The sequence below is a fragment of the Thalassophryne amazonica genome, chromosome 8, assembly GCF_902500255.1.
Source record: "Thalassophryne amazonica chromosome 8, fThaAma1.1, whole genome shotgun sequence".
In the NCBI taxonomy this organism is placed as follows: Eukaryota; Metazoa; Chordata; class Actinopteri; order Batrachoidiformes; family Batrachoididae; genus Thalassophryne; species Thalassophryne amazonica.
This window is the reverse complement of record NC_047110.1, coordinates 19,880,014-19,898,093: the sequence shown is the minus strand read 5'-3', so window position 1 is coordinate 19,898,093 and position 18,080 is coordinate 19,880,014. Positions and strand designations below refer to the sequence as shown.

At 40.8% G+C, this 18,080-nt stretch overlaps 1 protein-coding gene across 2 annotated transcripts in view; it reads left to right on the top strand.

The window, feature by feature from the left end:
* Positions 1 to 18,080, top strand: part of LOC117515326 (nucleobindin-2-like) — a 73,359-nt gene that overhangs the window by 42,194 nt on the left and 13,085 nt on the right. For both annotated transcript variants that reach the window (XM_034175827.1, XM_034175826.1), the window contains 3 exons: positions 6,376 to 6,561; positions 7,003 to 7,093; positions 16,816 to 16,874. In XM_034175827.1, coding sequence (XP_034031718.1) covers positions 6,376 to 6,561; positions 7,003 to 7,093; positions 16,816 to 16,874 — 336 coding nt within the window. The remainder of the gene's footprint in view (positions 1 to 6,375; positions 6,562 to 7,002; positions 7,094 to 16,815; positions 16,875 to 18,080) is intronic.

Genomic DNA, 18,080 nt, shown 5'->3' with positions numbered 1-18,080 from the left:
ATTACGTGCCATTGGATTATTACACACGTTGTTGGAATAAACTGAACAGTGTTTGGTACTTTCCTGGAGTAAGTGAGGTCATACCGGACTTTTCCATTGCAGATGGAGAGGCCTACGGGATGAACTCAGTGGTGAAGACGATGGAATATGTCTAAGATGATTTTGAAATGACAAAGTATGATCAAATGAAGTATTAATGTGTTAAAAGTAATATCTAAGAATGATTCCAACATAAGTATGATTAAATGAACTATTAATATAATAACAGTAAGAGTTGATTAGAAAACGTATGTTACAAATAAGTGAAAAGAATGATTATATGAGTTGTTTTTCATAAAGGGTGCAGTCAGAGAAAGAGGAACTGAAGTTGTTTTTCATGGCAGTCAGAAGAAAGGAACTGAAAGAAGTTGTTTTTGTGCAGAGGCAGAGACAAAAAAGGAAGTTAATGATGTCGCAAGCAAGGCCAGAAGAGCTGATGATAAAAACAACTGTTCAGAACATTAAGATGTGATGAGATATGAAGGAATAATAATGAATGAAAATGTTGTATATGATCATATAAATTGTTTTATGTGAAAAAGAGTTGTAATGAGATGATTGAATATGATAATGTGATTGATGTGACATGATTTAGAAAGTATGAATTCTCGGGAAAGATGTGTTTCTCGGACAAGATGTGTTAAACAGAAAAACAGGAACTGAGGTTCTCCAGATGGCTTCCAGTAAAAGAAAGGAGTAGGGAGGGGGTTGTGAATCACCATTATCCCCATGGTAACCAAGATCAACTCAGCAACAACAAGTTTCATATAAAAACTGGACAACAACAGGAAACGGGGTTATTCTTCCAGGGAGAGGTGCTGTTGTCACTTCTCCGCTGCTACGAGGAGATCACAAGACTTGACCATCTTGTGAGCTGCAATTGGAATCGAGGAGCGAGAGGATTGGAGACATAAGAGATTATTGGAGAGAGTTTTCAACTCCCACTCAGGCCGTCCAGTCACGGAGTAGCAGAGCATTGGAGAATAATCACTGGCCTTAAGTCTGAGTGGGGAAGTTTCAACGTTTTCTCTCTCATGGAACATCACATCTTACCAGAATGGATTAGATCAACTTTTGGTTGATTGAAGAAGGAATAAACTCTTATGTGGATTTATTTCCTGAAGGATATAAACTCTTATGTGGATTTATTTCCTGAAGGATTACAACATCACAAGGATCGTGGTCAGCTAACAACTAAAAGCTGATGAAGAGGAGACCAAGTTCATCGAACTGGGGATTTTAACATCAAAAACCTCCTTCCCTCACTCCTAGAAAAATTATTAAGAAGTTAATCCAGTCCAGTCAGAGTAAGATCAGACAGCATTATTGAATCAAAAACAAAAATCTCTGCCAATTATTATTCTGATTATATTTGAATTACTGTTGTGAAATTATCATCATATAACCGATTTTGATTATGTTGTCAGCACTTGCAAAACCTGCAATAAATTTCCATGCATGCAGTTAAAGTGTTAAGGCTCGGACATTGGATTTATTGATTCTTCTTAAGGTGTAAAAGTTAAAGTTTTTTGGGTGTATAACATCAAAAAGTGCTCTAAAAGGTTAGTCTGGTTTTTAACGAAATTAACGCATCCTGGGGACTTGCTGTGCGAGTCACTAAATTTAAAATCTAGCAACCTTCCAAGAGCCCTGATCCATAAGAGTAGAGCTGCTGTTAACGGGCGTGGCCAGCTCGTATCCTGGTTCCAGAAGGAGGCTATTCGACCGGGGTGCGAGATCAGCGTCAGCGGGGTGGACGTCCGGATGGAGGCAGTGAGCGGCTAGATGAATCTCCTCGCCACCAGCTTGAACAGCCTTTGTGCAGCCCCGCCGGGTAATACCCGCGGAGACACGAAGGTCGGACCCCAGAGACGGAGAGCTGGTTTATATATATATAAAGCGGGATCTGACAGCCACCATCACCAGAGAGTCCAGCTTCATGCCAACCATGGAGCCAGCTCACCTGATCACTTTGTCCAGCCTGGATGTGTCCTCCTTGGATGTACTGCTCCCCCAGCACACCACGGTGTAAAGGAGGATGCTGGCTACTACGGACTGGTAGATCATCCACAGGAGTTTCCTGCAGATGTTGCAATGCAGTGGTTGCATTTCCTTCTGAACAACCTCTGACTTGGTGAATTATGTATGAAACAGTCCTGCCCATCCCCGCAGAGAGTTGGCAATATTCTCACTCTGGTTTCTCGTGTTTGCAGGAATGCAAGACTGACTCATGGTCTGCTCCTCAAGCTGATAGGGAAACTGACTGCAGTGTCAGCAGTCGTACCTCTGGGACTCCTGTTTTTGCACCCCTTACAAATTTGGCCCAACAGCCTGGGCCTCGACCCCACACTGTTGCCCGTGTGTCTCCTTCTCCGAATGGAACAGCCCCTTGGGCCAAGACGCTCTGACTCACCCTGGCCTGAGCTGTCTCCTGTATGTGTTTCCTCTTCTTATGTTGATCATGCTGACACTGCACAGGATATGCACGAGCAATCACACAGTGTTGCTGGTAGCCCCATACTGGCTGGGCAGGACATGGTCATCTGGCATTCCAGGATGTCCACCAGGGTTGGTCGTCACTCGGCGATAGAGTCCAAAAGAACCCAATGCTGGGGATATGGTCTGATATACTGCTGATGTCACGCCCACTAGCGTGATTTTGTTGTATAAGGTCTCAACCTCTGTACATGCGCACGTGGGATAATCCACGTACTACGCACCGCGTTCTGGCAGTCATCCGGAATTCATAGAACTGTAGTTACATATGTAACTCTAATTATCCACATTTTGCAACATCATAAAAATTCAGATTCTAATGAAACATTGATAACTGGCTCATAAGTTTACATACCCTGGCAGAATTTTGGATTTTTTTTGTCCATTGTTCAGAGAATATGAATAACACAAAACTTTTTTTTTGCTCATGGTTAATGGTTGAGTGAAGCCATTCATTGTCAAACAACTGTTTTTCCTCTTTTTTAAATCATAATGACAATAGAAATTACCCAAATGACCCTGATTAAAAGTTTACATATCCCAGTTCTTAATACCATGTATTGTCCAATTTAACATAAATGACAGCTTGGAGTCTTTTGTGGTAGTTGTGGATGAGGCTCTTTATTTTGTCTGATGGTAATACTGCCCATTCCTCCAGACAATAAGCCTCCAGTTCCTGTAATTTCCTTGGATGTCTTGCATGAACTGCAGGTTTGAGATCTCCCCAGAGTGGCTAAATGATATTGAGGTCAAGAGACCAAGATGGCCACTTCAGGGCCTTCACGTTATTCTGCTATAGGCAATGACAGGTTGACTTGGCCTTGTGTTTTGGATCATTGTCATATTGAAACATCCAAGTACATCCCATGTGCGTTCTGGCGCTGCCGGGCCATTCCCCTGGTGGTTAGTCACTTCACAGTTATTGCCTTCACCTGTTGTCTTTCATTCTTGTCTGTCCTCGTGTTGTTTCGGTGGTAGGCCCTTCCTGATAGAAGTTGACAGTTGGCCTTTGAGTAGGATGTTGTGGGCTGATCGGGAAGGGCGGATGGGGGTCACACACGCACACCACGTTCACTCATGCACTACATACCTTCTGTCTTGGAAGAATAAATTGCATATATATGTATTAATGTACATAAATGGTTCTGCCAGTGTGGCATTTACCATTACTATGACGTCTGTCCATAAAGTATCGTACCTTTTTTTATTTTTTTTTAAACTATATGGATTTGATTCATATGTTTTCACGTCAGACAAGCTTGAACCCTCGTGTGCATGCGTGAGTTTTTCCACGCCTGTCGGTGATGTCATTCGCCTGTGAGCACGCCTTGTGGAAGGAGTGGTCCCACCCCGTTGTCGGATTTTCATTGTCTGGAAATGGCGGAATGATTTGGGTTTTTTTTTTTTCCATCAGAATTTTTTCAGAAGCTGTTAGAGACTGGCACCTGGAAACCATTCGAAAATTTATCTGGATTTCGGTGAAAATTTTACGGGCTTCACAGAGAATAAGGACTGTAACTACAGCTTTAAGGACGGCCCACAATGGCGCTCGGCGCGCCGCGCTCCGAGCCGCGATGACAGGCACGAACCACCGGATTATTTCTAAACGGATGGCTGTGTGGAGCTGGGACCATCATGTGCACTTTCTCTGGTTATCACAAGAGCTGGACATCAACCATTTTCCGTCAGATTTCACTTTTAACAAGAGATTTTGTCGTGGAAAGCCGCGCGGAGGCTTTGTGCGTCACGACCGATTCGCTGTTCGAGCGAGACAAAGAACGCCTCCGTTTCGGCGTGTCAGAGGACAAGTTCAGACATGCCAAGCTCTCCACAGTTTCTCTTATAACTCACTCGACTGGTAAGCATTGAAAGCCAAGATAGGCATGTCCCAACTTGTCCTCTGACACGCCGAAACGGAGGTGTTCCTTTGTCTCACTCGAACAGCGAATCGGTCGTGACGCACAAAGCCTCTGCGCGGCTTTCCACGATCAAAATCTCATGCTCACAGGCGAATGATGTCACTGACAGGCGTGAAAAAACTCATGCATGCGCATGAGGGTTCAAGCTTGTCTGACGTGAAAACACATGAATCAAATCCATATAGTTAAAAAAAAATAATAAAAAGGTACGATACTTTATGGACAGACCTCGTATATATGCAGACGGGGTGAAATTTTTTTTGAGCAAAAACAGCATGTGGCAGTTTGTATACGAAGTACGATGAGGACAAACGAGGTAGCTAAAGACATGTTTGTGGTGAGGACGAGGCTGTTAGAAGCCCATTAGCCGAGCACCTGGTGGCTTCGATGACAGGACAGGCTATTTTGGCTCCGCCCTCTTGCACACTTCGTTGTGACAATCCCACACACTTTGTGCGCTGGATGCTGTATATAAAATAATTATTTTGTAGTGGATTAATCATTTTCACTCAGAGTTGGCTGTTGAAAACACATTTAATCACTTCTAGAATCACATAGGACCGTTACAGCGGCCGCTTTTCTTTCTTTCTTTTTCCTGCGCTGCATGAGGTGGAGAAGATTTTTGGAACAGTCTAAAAGGTAATTATTTGTAATGTTTATATTGTAATAGCTTTGTAAAACAGTTGCATGTTCATTCCTTCTTGATGAGCAGCTGTAACAGTTTGTTTGATAGATTTAACTTATCTCGTTATAATTGATCAGGTGAGCTGCACTGTGTGCGCTGATGCGATCACTCACAGTATTGTTAATTGCTTGCACAATGTTCATATATGTGGCTCATTATTCAGATAATCACTGAAATTTCTGACAAATCCATATTTGGCTCATTATTCATGGCTTTATTATTCGATGGGACCAAAGCTTAAGTCAACAAGGGACATGGCTCCTGGTAAAGTAGAGATATGCCAGCCCAGACACTGCCATAAGCTCATAAGTGGCCTGCTGGTCTTACATTCCCCTGGAAGGTCCCTCAGCAGATCTTTTCCTGCAGTCACTGGAACTTTCCCTCCAGTCAGTCCAAATACAGGGTTTTATAACCTTTAGATGCACCTTGCATTGGATAAAAGAATAAAGAGATAAAAAATCCAAATGTAGTTTGTGCTGCATTTCATAATTTTCAGAATGGAAATGGTGCTTTTGGCATTTTGTGGAATATTTCAGAATATTCGGTTCTTTTCCATAATTCCTGTGAAAATAAGTGTATCCTGTTCCTATTTTCCTGTTGTAATTTAAGGTGCGTTCTTAAATTGTGCAGCATCTCTGGCTCTTTATGGGGAGGGTGGTGTGGGGGGGAGAGGTGTGTGTGCGTGCAAGCACTTACCATGGCAAATGCAGTATGTAGTAATCTCGGATTGAGAACTGCCTGAAACATTTGAGAGACTCTATATTGCTTTTTTTTTTTTTTTTTTTTTTTTTTTAAATACAGTACATTCCTAAACATTCTTTTGGAGAACAGAACCCACAGCAGACAGGAAATGCAGAATTACTTGCAATGTTCAGTGCTGTAGTTGACGCTTTTCACTTTTCAAATGTTGCGTTCCTCCTTTATAAGGGTACTTCGGTGGCAGTTCAGTCTGAGAATAACCACAGTGAGAAATAAATCAATACTCCGTAAAGGAAAATACCTTGGGGGAAATTCAGGAAAATGAATTAAAAAAAACTGTTTTATGGTGCAGACTGTAGTATTACTGTTCATTAAGTATCAATTTATCACAGTAAGTGTGAAAACTGATACATTTGTGTAATCTGCACCGTATGAGCAAAGTAGGATATATCCATAAAGACACCAGGCCAGTAGATCTGTGCATGAATTCAGATGTTAGACTTTTTCCTCCGTCTGCCCATCATTTCTTTTTTGCAGGCCACAAAAGATTTGGAAAATTTTGAAAAGAACCAACATGATGAGTTCAAAAGGTATGAGATGATGAAGGAGCATGAGCGAAGGGAGCGTCTGAAGAACATGGATGAAGAGCATCGCAAGCAGGAGGAGCAGCACTACAAGGAAATGAAGAAAAAACACGCCGACCATCCCAAAGTTCACCATCCTGTAAGACGTATGCTATACTGATGATAAAGATATGAACAAGTTGTATTGATTTTAGAACTGTCAGTTATGTTTATGGACTTTGGAGTATTTTTATGTTCACAGCAGTGGTTTGAACAAGACAAATCTTTGATATTACAGTATAATGGGAGGCAGTTTCTTTGAACTTTTTTTTTTAAATTTTCAAGTAAACATTAACAAAACAATGACCAGCTAACAGTTGCTTGTACATGTAGTTTTATCAGATAATGAAAGATGATGTTTCGTTTGACTTTTTGAAGAAAACTGATGCTTAAAGTAAATACAAACATGCTGATGCCAAATACCATGAAAATGCAGGAGCAAAAGGGGATGAGTCCCGTTAAGAGTTTTGAAGGAAATTCCACATGAACTTGTGATTATAGACTGCTTTCAAATAATTATAGCGTGTGTTTGTTTGTGTAGGGCAGTGAAGACCAACTAAAGGAGGTGTGGCAAGAGACTGATGGTTTGGATCCTGAAAATTTTGACCCTAAGACCTTCTTTAAAATGCATGGTAAACACAAAACCTGTAATGGTGCTTTAGAAGAGAGGAAGTATTACCATAAATGGTCACTCTTAACTCCAGTAACAGAGGGTTTTCCTTTGGATCCTAATGTATATCTGTTTCTACACAAGTTTATTTTGTGCATACTATGATGATAGAGCCTGATACATTGCTCCTGTACAATGGGCCATAAAATTGCATACACCTTGGCTAAAAGCTTTTAGACTTCTTTATACCAAATTACACACATTTGATCAAGCAGTGTGTTGTAAAATATAATCACTACTTGACATAGAACTCCACATAAAGTTAAATAAAAATAATAGATACATTTATCTAAATTTTTATTCACTGTCAGATTTTCAGCATATGATAGGTTTCCATACACCAATATGAATCTCTTTAAATGATGTGGAAGATAGCATTACAAGCTTCTGAAACAAACTGCGATCATTTGGGACTAACTGGAGAGGCTTTGGCTGTATTGAAGGACCTACCTGTACCAGAAGGTGATACTGGACAGCTATTGCAAAAGTAGTGAAGGAGACAGCTAGGAAGTTAGTACAGTAGTGTTCAGAATAATAGTAGTGCTATGTGACTAAAAAGATTAATCCAGGTTTTGAGTATATTTCTTATTGTTACATGGGAAACAAGGTACCAGTAATTCAGTAGATCTCACAAATCCAACAGACCAAGCATTCATGATCATGCACACTCCTAAGGCTATGAAATGGCTATTAGTAAAAAAAAAAAAGTAGAAAAAGTGTGTCCAGATGTCACATCTGGACAGAGTAAAGCCCCGGTCACAAGGCACTAATGAAGGACACCGAAACCAAGAAGTCTGGACTTGCGTTGACTTTTGGAGACATCGTTTAGAACCGTCGTCCAGCTTGTTTCTGTAGCTGGCGCTTTGTCGAATTTTCAAAACTGTTGAAAAATGTGAATGAATCCTGAGCACAGACCTCAGTCATCTGTATAGAGGTTTTTCATGTGACGTATTGGTCACTTCATGTTTGTGTCCGCGGCCAGTTCTGGATTACGATGCAGGGCCGCTGTGAGTACGCTACGTACATTTGGCGAACAGTAGCAGAAGCTTTAAACGTCGGTGTGAAGAAGCCCACGGCACCGTGGCGCTGAGAGAGATCCGCCGCTAACAGAAATCCACTGCTCCCAGAATTTAGTTTATTTTATTCGGCAATAAATTATATAAGAATACATAAAAAATACTGCTGAGGATAACACAAGAACACTTCCAATACGGATACTTATTTACATTGTGGTCCTCGAGCACCAAGCTGCTGATCCGCAAGCTGCCCTTCCAGCGCCTGGTGAGAGAAATCGCTCAGGACTTCAAGACGACCTCCGCTTTCAGAGCTCCGCTGTGATGCTCTGCAGGAGGCCGGCGAGGCTGACCTGGTCGGCAGCTTCCTAGTTCACAGTATCGCAGTGTGACACTGTCGGCCAGTTCGTTACATCAACACTAAATTCACTATCTGGTACAAGATACGGATCCACTAAACCAACTGCTCCACATCTATCACGATAAATAGCTTTATCTTGAGGATTTAAAGCATCGTAATAACTGTACATTCTCTCCATTTTTCTATCACGCGCCAGCCTCCTTGTAATCCATGAATGGAGACGGCACCTGTCCTGCAGCAAATTGGTCACGTGATTGAAAACCCTCTATTCTGTTTTGCTTTGTCTTGACAGTTCCTCATCATTTGCGTAGTTCCCGTACCGTCAGCGTTCCGTTTCATTGTTGTCCAGCTTCGTCCACCTCCAGCCTCTCTCTCTCGTGTGGGTGCGCGCACATGTTGTCAAGACAACGCAGGTGCAGTTTTGCTTTGGACGCACAGGCTCACTGCAAGAAATGATACACACGCTGTGCTTCGTTTTGATTTTGTTTTAAAGTGTCAAGGTAGCCGTTTTTCTTTTGTTGTTCGATTTTGGTTTCGGTCTTTTATGTGCTCTGCATTCGCAGGCTTTTTCGGTGATGGGAAAAGTCCAGACTCATTCTTCCCTTTTTCTCGGCGATTTGTGACTTTGGGGACTTTTTTCTTCGTTCAGCTAACGCCGTGTGCTGTGTGACCGGGGCCTTTAGGAACACAAGGAGACTTGGTGGTGGAATGATAAGTAGAGGAATGTATTATGATTAAGAGGTTTGTAAAGAAGAACTGAGATAGTCAAAGAGATGATGAAAGGAGACAGGAGTACAAGGAGTTGTGGCATAAGGTGAAAAGAGATGTGACAAAGGCATATAGCGACCTGTTAGTTAAGCTGAATGAAAGGAGAAAGGACTTTACTGATTGGGTCAGTCAGAGGAACTGACCTGGAAAGGGATGTGCAGCAGGTTAGGGTGACAAAAGATGCATTTGGAAAGATTGAGTTAACTGTTGTGGTGAAAAGTGCATTAGGGGGCTGACTAATCAGCCCCTAAGGTCCAAGCGATCTGTGACTGGTTTAGTGTAGGTTTGCACACTGAATTTTACTTTTTATTTATAGGTATGTGGATAGGATGTATGAATTTTTATTGAAATATTTTTATGGTTGTTTGCTGTGATGGTGTAAGGCATTTTTATTGCATGCTTTTATGGTGAAACCAAGGGCAAATTTTACTGTGAGCAATAGGTTTTTCCTAAGCCCATCATAATATGGCCATCGCATATATTGCGAAGGCTTTGTGTCCGTCTGCCTGTCTGTGTGTCTGTCTGTACGTCTGTGTTCAACATGAGTCCAGTCCTATTACTGCCAGGGTCTTCAAATTCACAGGGAACATTCTTGGGACACAGACCTTGGACAAGTTCAAAGATGCCTAACCTTGACATACAGTTGTATGCAAAAGTTTGGCACCCCTGATAATTTTCATGATTTTCCTTTTATAAATCATTGGTTGTCTGTATCAGAAATTTCAGTTAAATATATCATATGGCAGACAAACACACAAGTGAAATGGAGTTCATAGGATTTACAGAAAATGTACAAGAATTATTTAAACAAAATTAGGCAGATGCATACAGTGCTGTGAAAACATGTTTGCCCCCTTGACCCTTTACATGTTAGATTTTTATTAGGACATCAAAAAACAGAACAAAAATTCAGGCCTTGTATATTAGAATTCCTAAAATCATGCTCTTTAAACCCACAGTGAAAGGTAATCGCTACATCATGAATTAAAAGAAACAAAAAAACAGTAAGTGCCCCCTTTAGTATAGCTCATGTAAACCATCACTTTTATATACACTGTATATAAAAGTGATGGTTTACATGAGCTATCACCTAGATCACCTAGTGTGTGGCCCGGCCCTTTGTTTATTTTTCTGTATTTGGCCCTCACTAAAAAAAGTTTGGACACCCCTGATATACAGTTTTCTTCAGACAAGTCACGGGATGGATATGTGAACATTCCCAAGACATTGACTATGTCTTGGACATTATTTACATGAATTATGAAGAAATACAAACAGTATAGCAGTCTATGGTAAATCTGTGTGGAGTAGATAGTTCTCAAAAACTGAGTGACTGTATAAGAAGGTGAAGAATGAGGAAAGCCACCAAGACACCAGGACAACCCTGAAAAAGTTATAGATTTCTGTGGCTGTGACTGAAGAAATTGTGCAAAGTGTAGGTTTAGAGTGTTGCATCACCAGTTATACAGTTTCATGATGAAGTGGTATAGAGAAGGTTTCTATAAAAAAGAAAGAAAAAAAAACACTTGAAAGTTCAGCTACAATTTACCAGAAGGCACATTGGAGATTCAAGCATAGATTTGATGTTTTGTTGAAAGAAAACTATTCTCTGTGCAACTCCACTATGAAGGGAGGAGTGGTGATACAAAATGCAAAACTTGCGTTATGCACAATCAAATCTATGATTCCAGTCAATATCAGCAGATTCTTGAGAACATTGTTCATGAATCAGTCACAAAGTTGAAGTTGCACCGGGGCTGGGTGACAGCCAATAAGAATAGAGAGGCACCAGACGTCACTGGCTGGTCTCTCTCTGGCTGCTAATTCACCATGGCGGAATCTGCTCCGAAGCCTCTGCATTTCTGTGTAAATATAACGTATGTTTCTCATATAATATGTAAAAGCTAGTGAGAAATAAACACTTTTAAAAACACTCTTTTGTAACCTGATAACACTTCTGGAGTGATTTAAAAGACATTTTGCAGACGTCAGCATGCACGCTCAATCACACGCGGTCAAATGTAACTTCTGTCTTTTCAATACACACACACTTGCCCTCCTGCAATGCTGTTAAACATAAACAAAATATTGTTTATGATTGATTGAGTTTATTCTGCAACATCAATATAAACATTCAGAGGTAAATATGTCATTGATACACTGATAACACAATAAAGCATAAATGCTTATTTCCATTGTGGTCCATAATTAATGGAGGATCTTAATTAATGTAAATAACAATTGTATATAATTGTACTGGGATACTAATTAAATTAAACTACAAATTATAAAGAAGACAATGGCATGCGGCCCAGGGTATTTTAGCATTGCGTTATATTTTGTATTATATGAAGAAAATGAGAGAGAAAGCTGGATGATTTGGAGAGAGCAAATCGAGAAGTGCAACACATTAGTAAAGAAGTGTGGGCAGCTATAAAGAGGATGAAGGGTGACATATGGTCCGGCTGACAATACCATTGGAGGCATGGAAATATAACCCCAATTCCAATGAAGTTGGGATGTTGTTTACTGTTCAAACTGATAAACTTTGTTTTTGTGCAAATATTTGCTCATTTTGAAATGGATGCCTGCAACACGTTTCAAAAAATTTAGGATGGGGCAACAAAAGACTGGAAAAGTTGATGAATGCTCAAAGAACACCTAATTTGAAACAGGTGAGCGTCATGATTGGGTATAAAAGGAGCATCCCCAAAAGGCTCAGCCATTCACAAGCAAAGATGGGGCGAGGATCACCACTTTGTGAACAACTGCATGGAAAAATAGTCTAACAGTTTATGAACAGTGTTTCTCAACGTTCAATTGCAAGGAATTTAGGTATTCCATCATCTACAGTCCATAATATAATCAGAAGATTCAGAGAATCTGGAGAACTTTCTATACATAAGCGGCAAGGCCGAAAACCATCATTGAATGCCCGTGACCTTCAATCCCTCAAGCAGCACTGCATTAAAAACTAATGCTGCGTGTACACATAACGACAAGTCAAGAATGCCACGAAGTACACATTCTTGGCTGCTGACCACAAATGTGATGATTCGGGGCAGAGGTGTCAGGTGTCCTCAGGAACTGCTGCAACCTGTTACCACACGTTACGATTAATCAATCAATTCAATCAATTTTTTTATATAGCGCCAAATCACAACAAACAGTTGCCCCAAGGCGCTTTATATTGTAAGGCAAGGCCATACAATAATTATGTAAACCCCAACGGTCAAAACGACCCCTGTGAGCAAGAACTTGGCTACAGTGGGAAGGAAAAACTCCCTTTTAACAGGAAGAAACCTCCAGCAGAACCAGGCTCAGGGAGGGGCAGTCTTCTGCTGGGACTGGTTGGGGCTGAGGGAGAGAACCAGGAAAAAGACATGCTGTGGAGGGGAGCAGAGATCGTCACTAATGATTAAATGCAGAGTGGTGCATACAGAGCAAAAAGAGAAAGAAACAGTGCATCATGGGAACCCCCCAGCAGTCTACGTCTATAGCAGCATAACTAAGGGATGGTTCAGGGTCACCTGATCCAGCCCTAACTATAAGCTTTAGCAAAAAGGAAAGTTTTAAGCCTAATCTTAAAAGTAGAGAGGGTGTCTGTCTCCCTGATCTGAATTGGGAGCTGGTTCCACAGGAGAGGAGCCTGAAAGCTGAAGGCTCTGCCTCCCATTCTACTCTTACAAACCCTAGGAACTAACAAGTAAGCCTGCAGTCTGAGAGCGAAGCGCTCTATTGGGTGATATGTACTACGAGGTCCCTAAGATAAGATGGGACCTGATTATTCAAAACCTTATAAGTAAGAAGAAGAATTTTAAATTCTATTCTAGAATTAACAGGAAGCCAATGAAGAGAGGCCAATATGGGTGAGATATGCTCTCTCCTTCTAGTCCCCGTCAGTACTCTTGGCCAGTATTAATGGCACATGTTGCCGGAGAATTATCAGGAACCATTATGCACAGTCAAGAATAGTGTTCCGCGTTGTTACGCGCTATTGCGCAAAAACATGCTCCACGAATATCAAGAATATCACGCACCAACACGCACTATTAAGAAACCTATTCGGATGCGTTAAGTCACATTAAGAATGTCAGGAATGTGTCACGAATGACAGAAAAATGACATTCGTAATGCGTCTTGCTTATGTGTAAACGCACCTTTACATTGTGTAAAGGAGCTTACTGCGTGGGTTCAGAAAACCATTGTCAGCTAACACAGTTCGTCGCTCCATCTGCAAGTGCAAGTTAAAACTCTACATGCAAAGCGAAAGCCATACATCAACATCCAGAAACACCACCGCCTTCTCTTTGCCCCAGCTCATTTGAATGGACAGACACAAAGTGGAAAAGTGTGCTGTGGTCTGAGTCCACATTTCAATTGTTTTTGGAAATCATGGACGTCATGTCCTCCGGACAAAAGAGGAAAAGACCATCCAGCTTGTTACCAGCGCAAAGTTCAAAAGCCAGCATTTATAATGATATGGGGGGTGTTAGTGCCCATGACATGGGCAACTTACACATCTGTGATGGCTCCATCAACGCTGAAAGGTACATCCAGGTTTTGGAGCAACACATGCTGCCATCCAAGTAACGTCTTTTTCAGGGACGTCCCTGCTTATTTCAGCAAGACAATGCCAAGTCACATTCTGCACGTTACAACAACTTGGCTTCTTAGTAAAAGAGTGCAGGTACTAGACTGGCCTGCCTGCAGTCCAGACCTGTCACCCATTGAAAATGTGTGGCGCATTGTGAAGCTCAAAATACTACAACGGAGAACCCCGGACTGTTGAACAACTGAAGTCATACATCAAGCAAGAATGGGAAAGAATTCCACCTACAAAGCTTCAACAATTAGTGTCCTCAGTTCCCAAACACTTATTGAGTGTTGTTCGAAGGAAGGTGATGTAACACAGTGGCAAACATACCACTGTCCCAGCTTTTATGAAATGTGTTGCAGGCATCTATTTCAAAATGAGCAAATATTTGCACAAAAACAGTAAGGTTTATCAGTTTGAACATTCTTGTCTTTGTGTATTCAATTGAATATAGGTTGAAGAAGATTTGCAAATCATTGTATTCTGTTTTTATTTACATTTACACAATGTCCCAACTTCATTGGAATTGGCGTATTTTGGAGCAATGGCAGTGGAGCTTTGAACCAGATTGTTTAATAAAATCTTGAAAAGTGAGATGATGCCTGAGGAATGGAGAAGACGTGTGCTGCTTCTGATTTTTTTAAGAACATGGGTAATGTGAAGAGCTGCAGTAACTACAAAGACATGAAGACGACCATTCACAGCAGGAAGTTACAGTGCATCTGGAAGGTTTTCACTGCTCTTCACTTTTTCCACATTTTGTTATTGTCATGCTGTGATGCGACATGACTGAGTGACAGGACTGAGCTGAGGCGAGGCACAGACAGAGGCTGGACACAAATGCAGGCTCACAGCAGGACGTATGAATAAAGGATGGTTTAATTCAGACCTGGGTTCAGTAACAGGAAGGCAGTCCACGGAGCAAAAGTACAAGACAGAGGACGTGGTCAGAAACAAGCAGGGTCAGTACACGAGTGAACAGAGTTATCAGGGCTGAGGCAAAAAGCAGGATCCGGTGCACAGAGCAGAGTCAAAAACACGGCTTGGCATAAATAGAACGAGACAGAGTGCTGGTAAGTGAGTGAACTCAACAAACGAGCAGCGAGGAAGTGAACTGAAGCAGTTTAAATAAGAACAGGTGGTAATAGGGTAATGAGGTGCACGTGGTGGAGGACGGGCCTGGAAGGGGGCGTGGTCAGGCGTAAACTAAGTGGCAAAAGAGATGCAGAAAGGCGGGGACAAATGGGCAAGTAAACGACAGACGAATGGGGTGTGGCCAACAGTGATGAGAAAGAGCAGGTGCAGAAAGAGTGCCGTGATCAGAAGAAGACTGTGATAAAAATGAGGCTGAGTGTAGACACAGAGGAGACGAGGACAGGATGAGACAGGTGAGCAGTGAAGAGATTACCGACAAGACAACTAAAGACCATACAAGGAAAACATGAACAGGAATCTAAACTCGAACAGGACCTAAAAGCAAACCAGAAGATGATAAACAAAATAATAGGAAATTAAACACTGACAAAACTAAGCCGGAACAGACAGACAAAACTATAAGAAAAACAGAATCTAAGTGAAACAAAACCTGGCATAACAGTACTACATAACAGAAATGAGAACAGCAAAAAAAAAAAAAAAAAAAAAAATAGGCAAACAATAACTAAATGATAAACCATGAAAACACACACTGATAGAACAAAACTAGAACGGAACTGGAACATGGCTGAAGTATACAAGTAACAAAGAAAGAAAGTGCCAAAGCAAAAATAGAACATAGAATAAACACATGATGAAAATAGCAATTAATAAAATAAGGCTGGGGCAGAAGGAGCAGAACCAAATAAAGAGGGAAAATAAGGACTGAAGCCTGGAACTGGGCGGGGCATGACACTCAGAGTGTGGGGACCAAAGAGGTTAATAAGATAATAAGAACTGAGAACACAGAGATGTGTACCCACACCACTGACTTCATGAATGAAACTAGGTCAAAAAGGATAATTGTGTATTAAAAAAAAAACAAAAACATATATATATATATATATATATATATATATATATATATATATATATATATATGTCTGTGTGTTGTAATGGTTTTAGGAGCCGTGTTGAACATAGCAGCAGTTTGATCAGCAGCACAGCTGGAACACATCAGTTCTGTGTAACTTTGAACCCTAATATTTCAGAATGTGTGGGTGTCAGAGTAAGTTTAATACTTTCCAGACATAATTTAATCTTAAATAATTTTACTGGCTCAATATCCAGGTCAGAATGGCATTTTAACAAATATTTTGCGAGTGTTTTTCTGAGGGTGTTCAGTCGCGAATCCCCATTGCAAATGCATTAACATCCGGGAACTTCATCAATATTTTGCCCGGTTAGGAGGTGTCATGTCACTGTCCATGAAGGGACATTCACGTTTAGTAGGCAGCATTGGAAGTGCGGACTCTAGTTCTCATAATAACCTCTTGAGTGGGGACACAAATGCAAACTCACATGCAGAGGCATAGGACGAATCAAAAAGGCTTTATCGAACGAACAGGCAGTGGTTCAGTACACAGGGTAGTCAGCATGGCACAGGTATGCCACGCTGACTGTATGCCAGAATGACCAATGCGGAACCACAAGACCTCCACAACACTAGAGCACATAAGGGAAAGACCAATAGGGGATGGAAAACACATCAGGATGGATGTAGTGAGGGAGGTGTGCAGGTGGTTGCTGTGACTCAAGATGAAAAAGACAGGGTGAAATGTTGACCGATTTGCTGTGGTGCCCTCTAATGAGACCAGCTAAAAGAAATGGTATGGTAAAATGTGTGTGGGGTTGGAGAAGATTGAGTTTGAAAGTTTTCAGTCAATGTGCATGCAAACACATGGGTTCAAGTGTGACATTACTCTAATGTGCATATTGATAAAATGATTGATTTTAGTTGTTTATTATAGACAGCAACGGAGATGGTTTCATTGACGAGAATGAGTTGGAAGCTCTGTTCACTAAAGAGGTATGTCTCATGGCCTTAACCTTTTCAACTGTGAGACAATACATATGAACAGTGGTGGGCACACTTCCGATAATCCGATAACAGATAATTATCGAAGATAATGTTTTCATTATCGGATTATCTTTTTAGATAACTTTAAAAAACATTATTGGACCAATGATCTTCCCATTAATTTCTGTCCGATAACTTTTAGACCGATAAACAAAGTAAACAAAGCTGAACAGCGATAAGCATTTTTAAAATTTAAAAAAGTTCAGCACCTACCTGTTAACAGTTTCATAACAGATGGACAGTTATACCCTCTGCTAACAGAAGAGAGCTGCTTCTATGAAAAGCATCTCTGTCCTCTGTAGACGAAGAAATGGCCAAAAAAAAAAAAAAAAAAAAAAAAAATTTCCTTTAACACCATGCTGATATGCAGGCAATATCAAAAGTCATGCAGAGGTATACATTTTTAACTTATGGTTCAAATTTTAACCAAACTAATTTTGGACAAGTTATTTAAAATTACTGTCATGTCTGAAGTTTTATAAAGTGAAAATATCAGATATATGTTTTAGTTTTAAAGTAATGTGCTAATTTTTAAGGTTTTGTGAGCACATGCTGTGCCCAGTGCATTATGGGTAGGATGACGTAATCTCAGTACATTCACAACAGGACAAATGCATTTCAGACAGTCTGTTCACGGACAACAGCATTAAACTCTAGTGCCTAAAACTCTCGTGAATGTATTCTCTGGGTTTATAGACATTGTTATTGTATTTGCGTTTGTTAAATTTCACGCATTTTAAATGTAGCAGACAGGGATTATCTGGAATTTTTTTTCAAGGCCTCTACTGCCATCTACTGGCCAGTAGTGTTCATGGCAGTATTTGTACTAAGTACTAAGCGCCCGGTTATATCAGATGATTGTCAAATCAACTTTTTGGCTTTGCAAATCGCTTTTTTTTTTTTTTTTTTTTTACAAATGAGGTTTTAAAAAAAAAAAAACAGCAAAAAAACAGCAAAAAAACAAAAAAACATTAGAAGACAGCTCTACAGTGTTTGCACAGGCACAGTGCGAGCGGTTTGATGCTTGTAGCTTTTCAGCAGCAGGATAACCTCACGACGGCCGACCAGAATAATATCAAACAGGTTTGATTTTCATTGGACCATACGATCTGCGATCAGGAGGTGGTCCTGAGATGTTAAATGCAGCTTGTTACT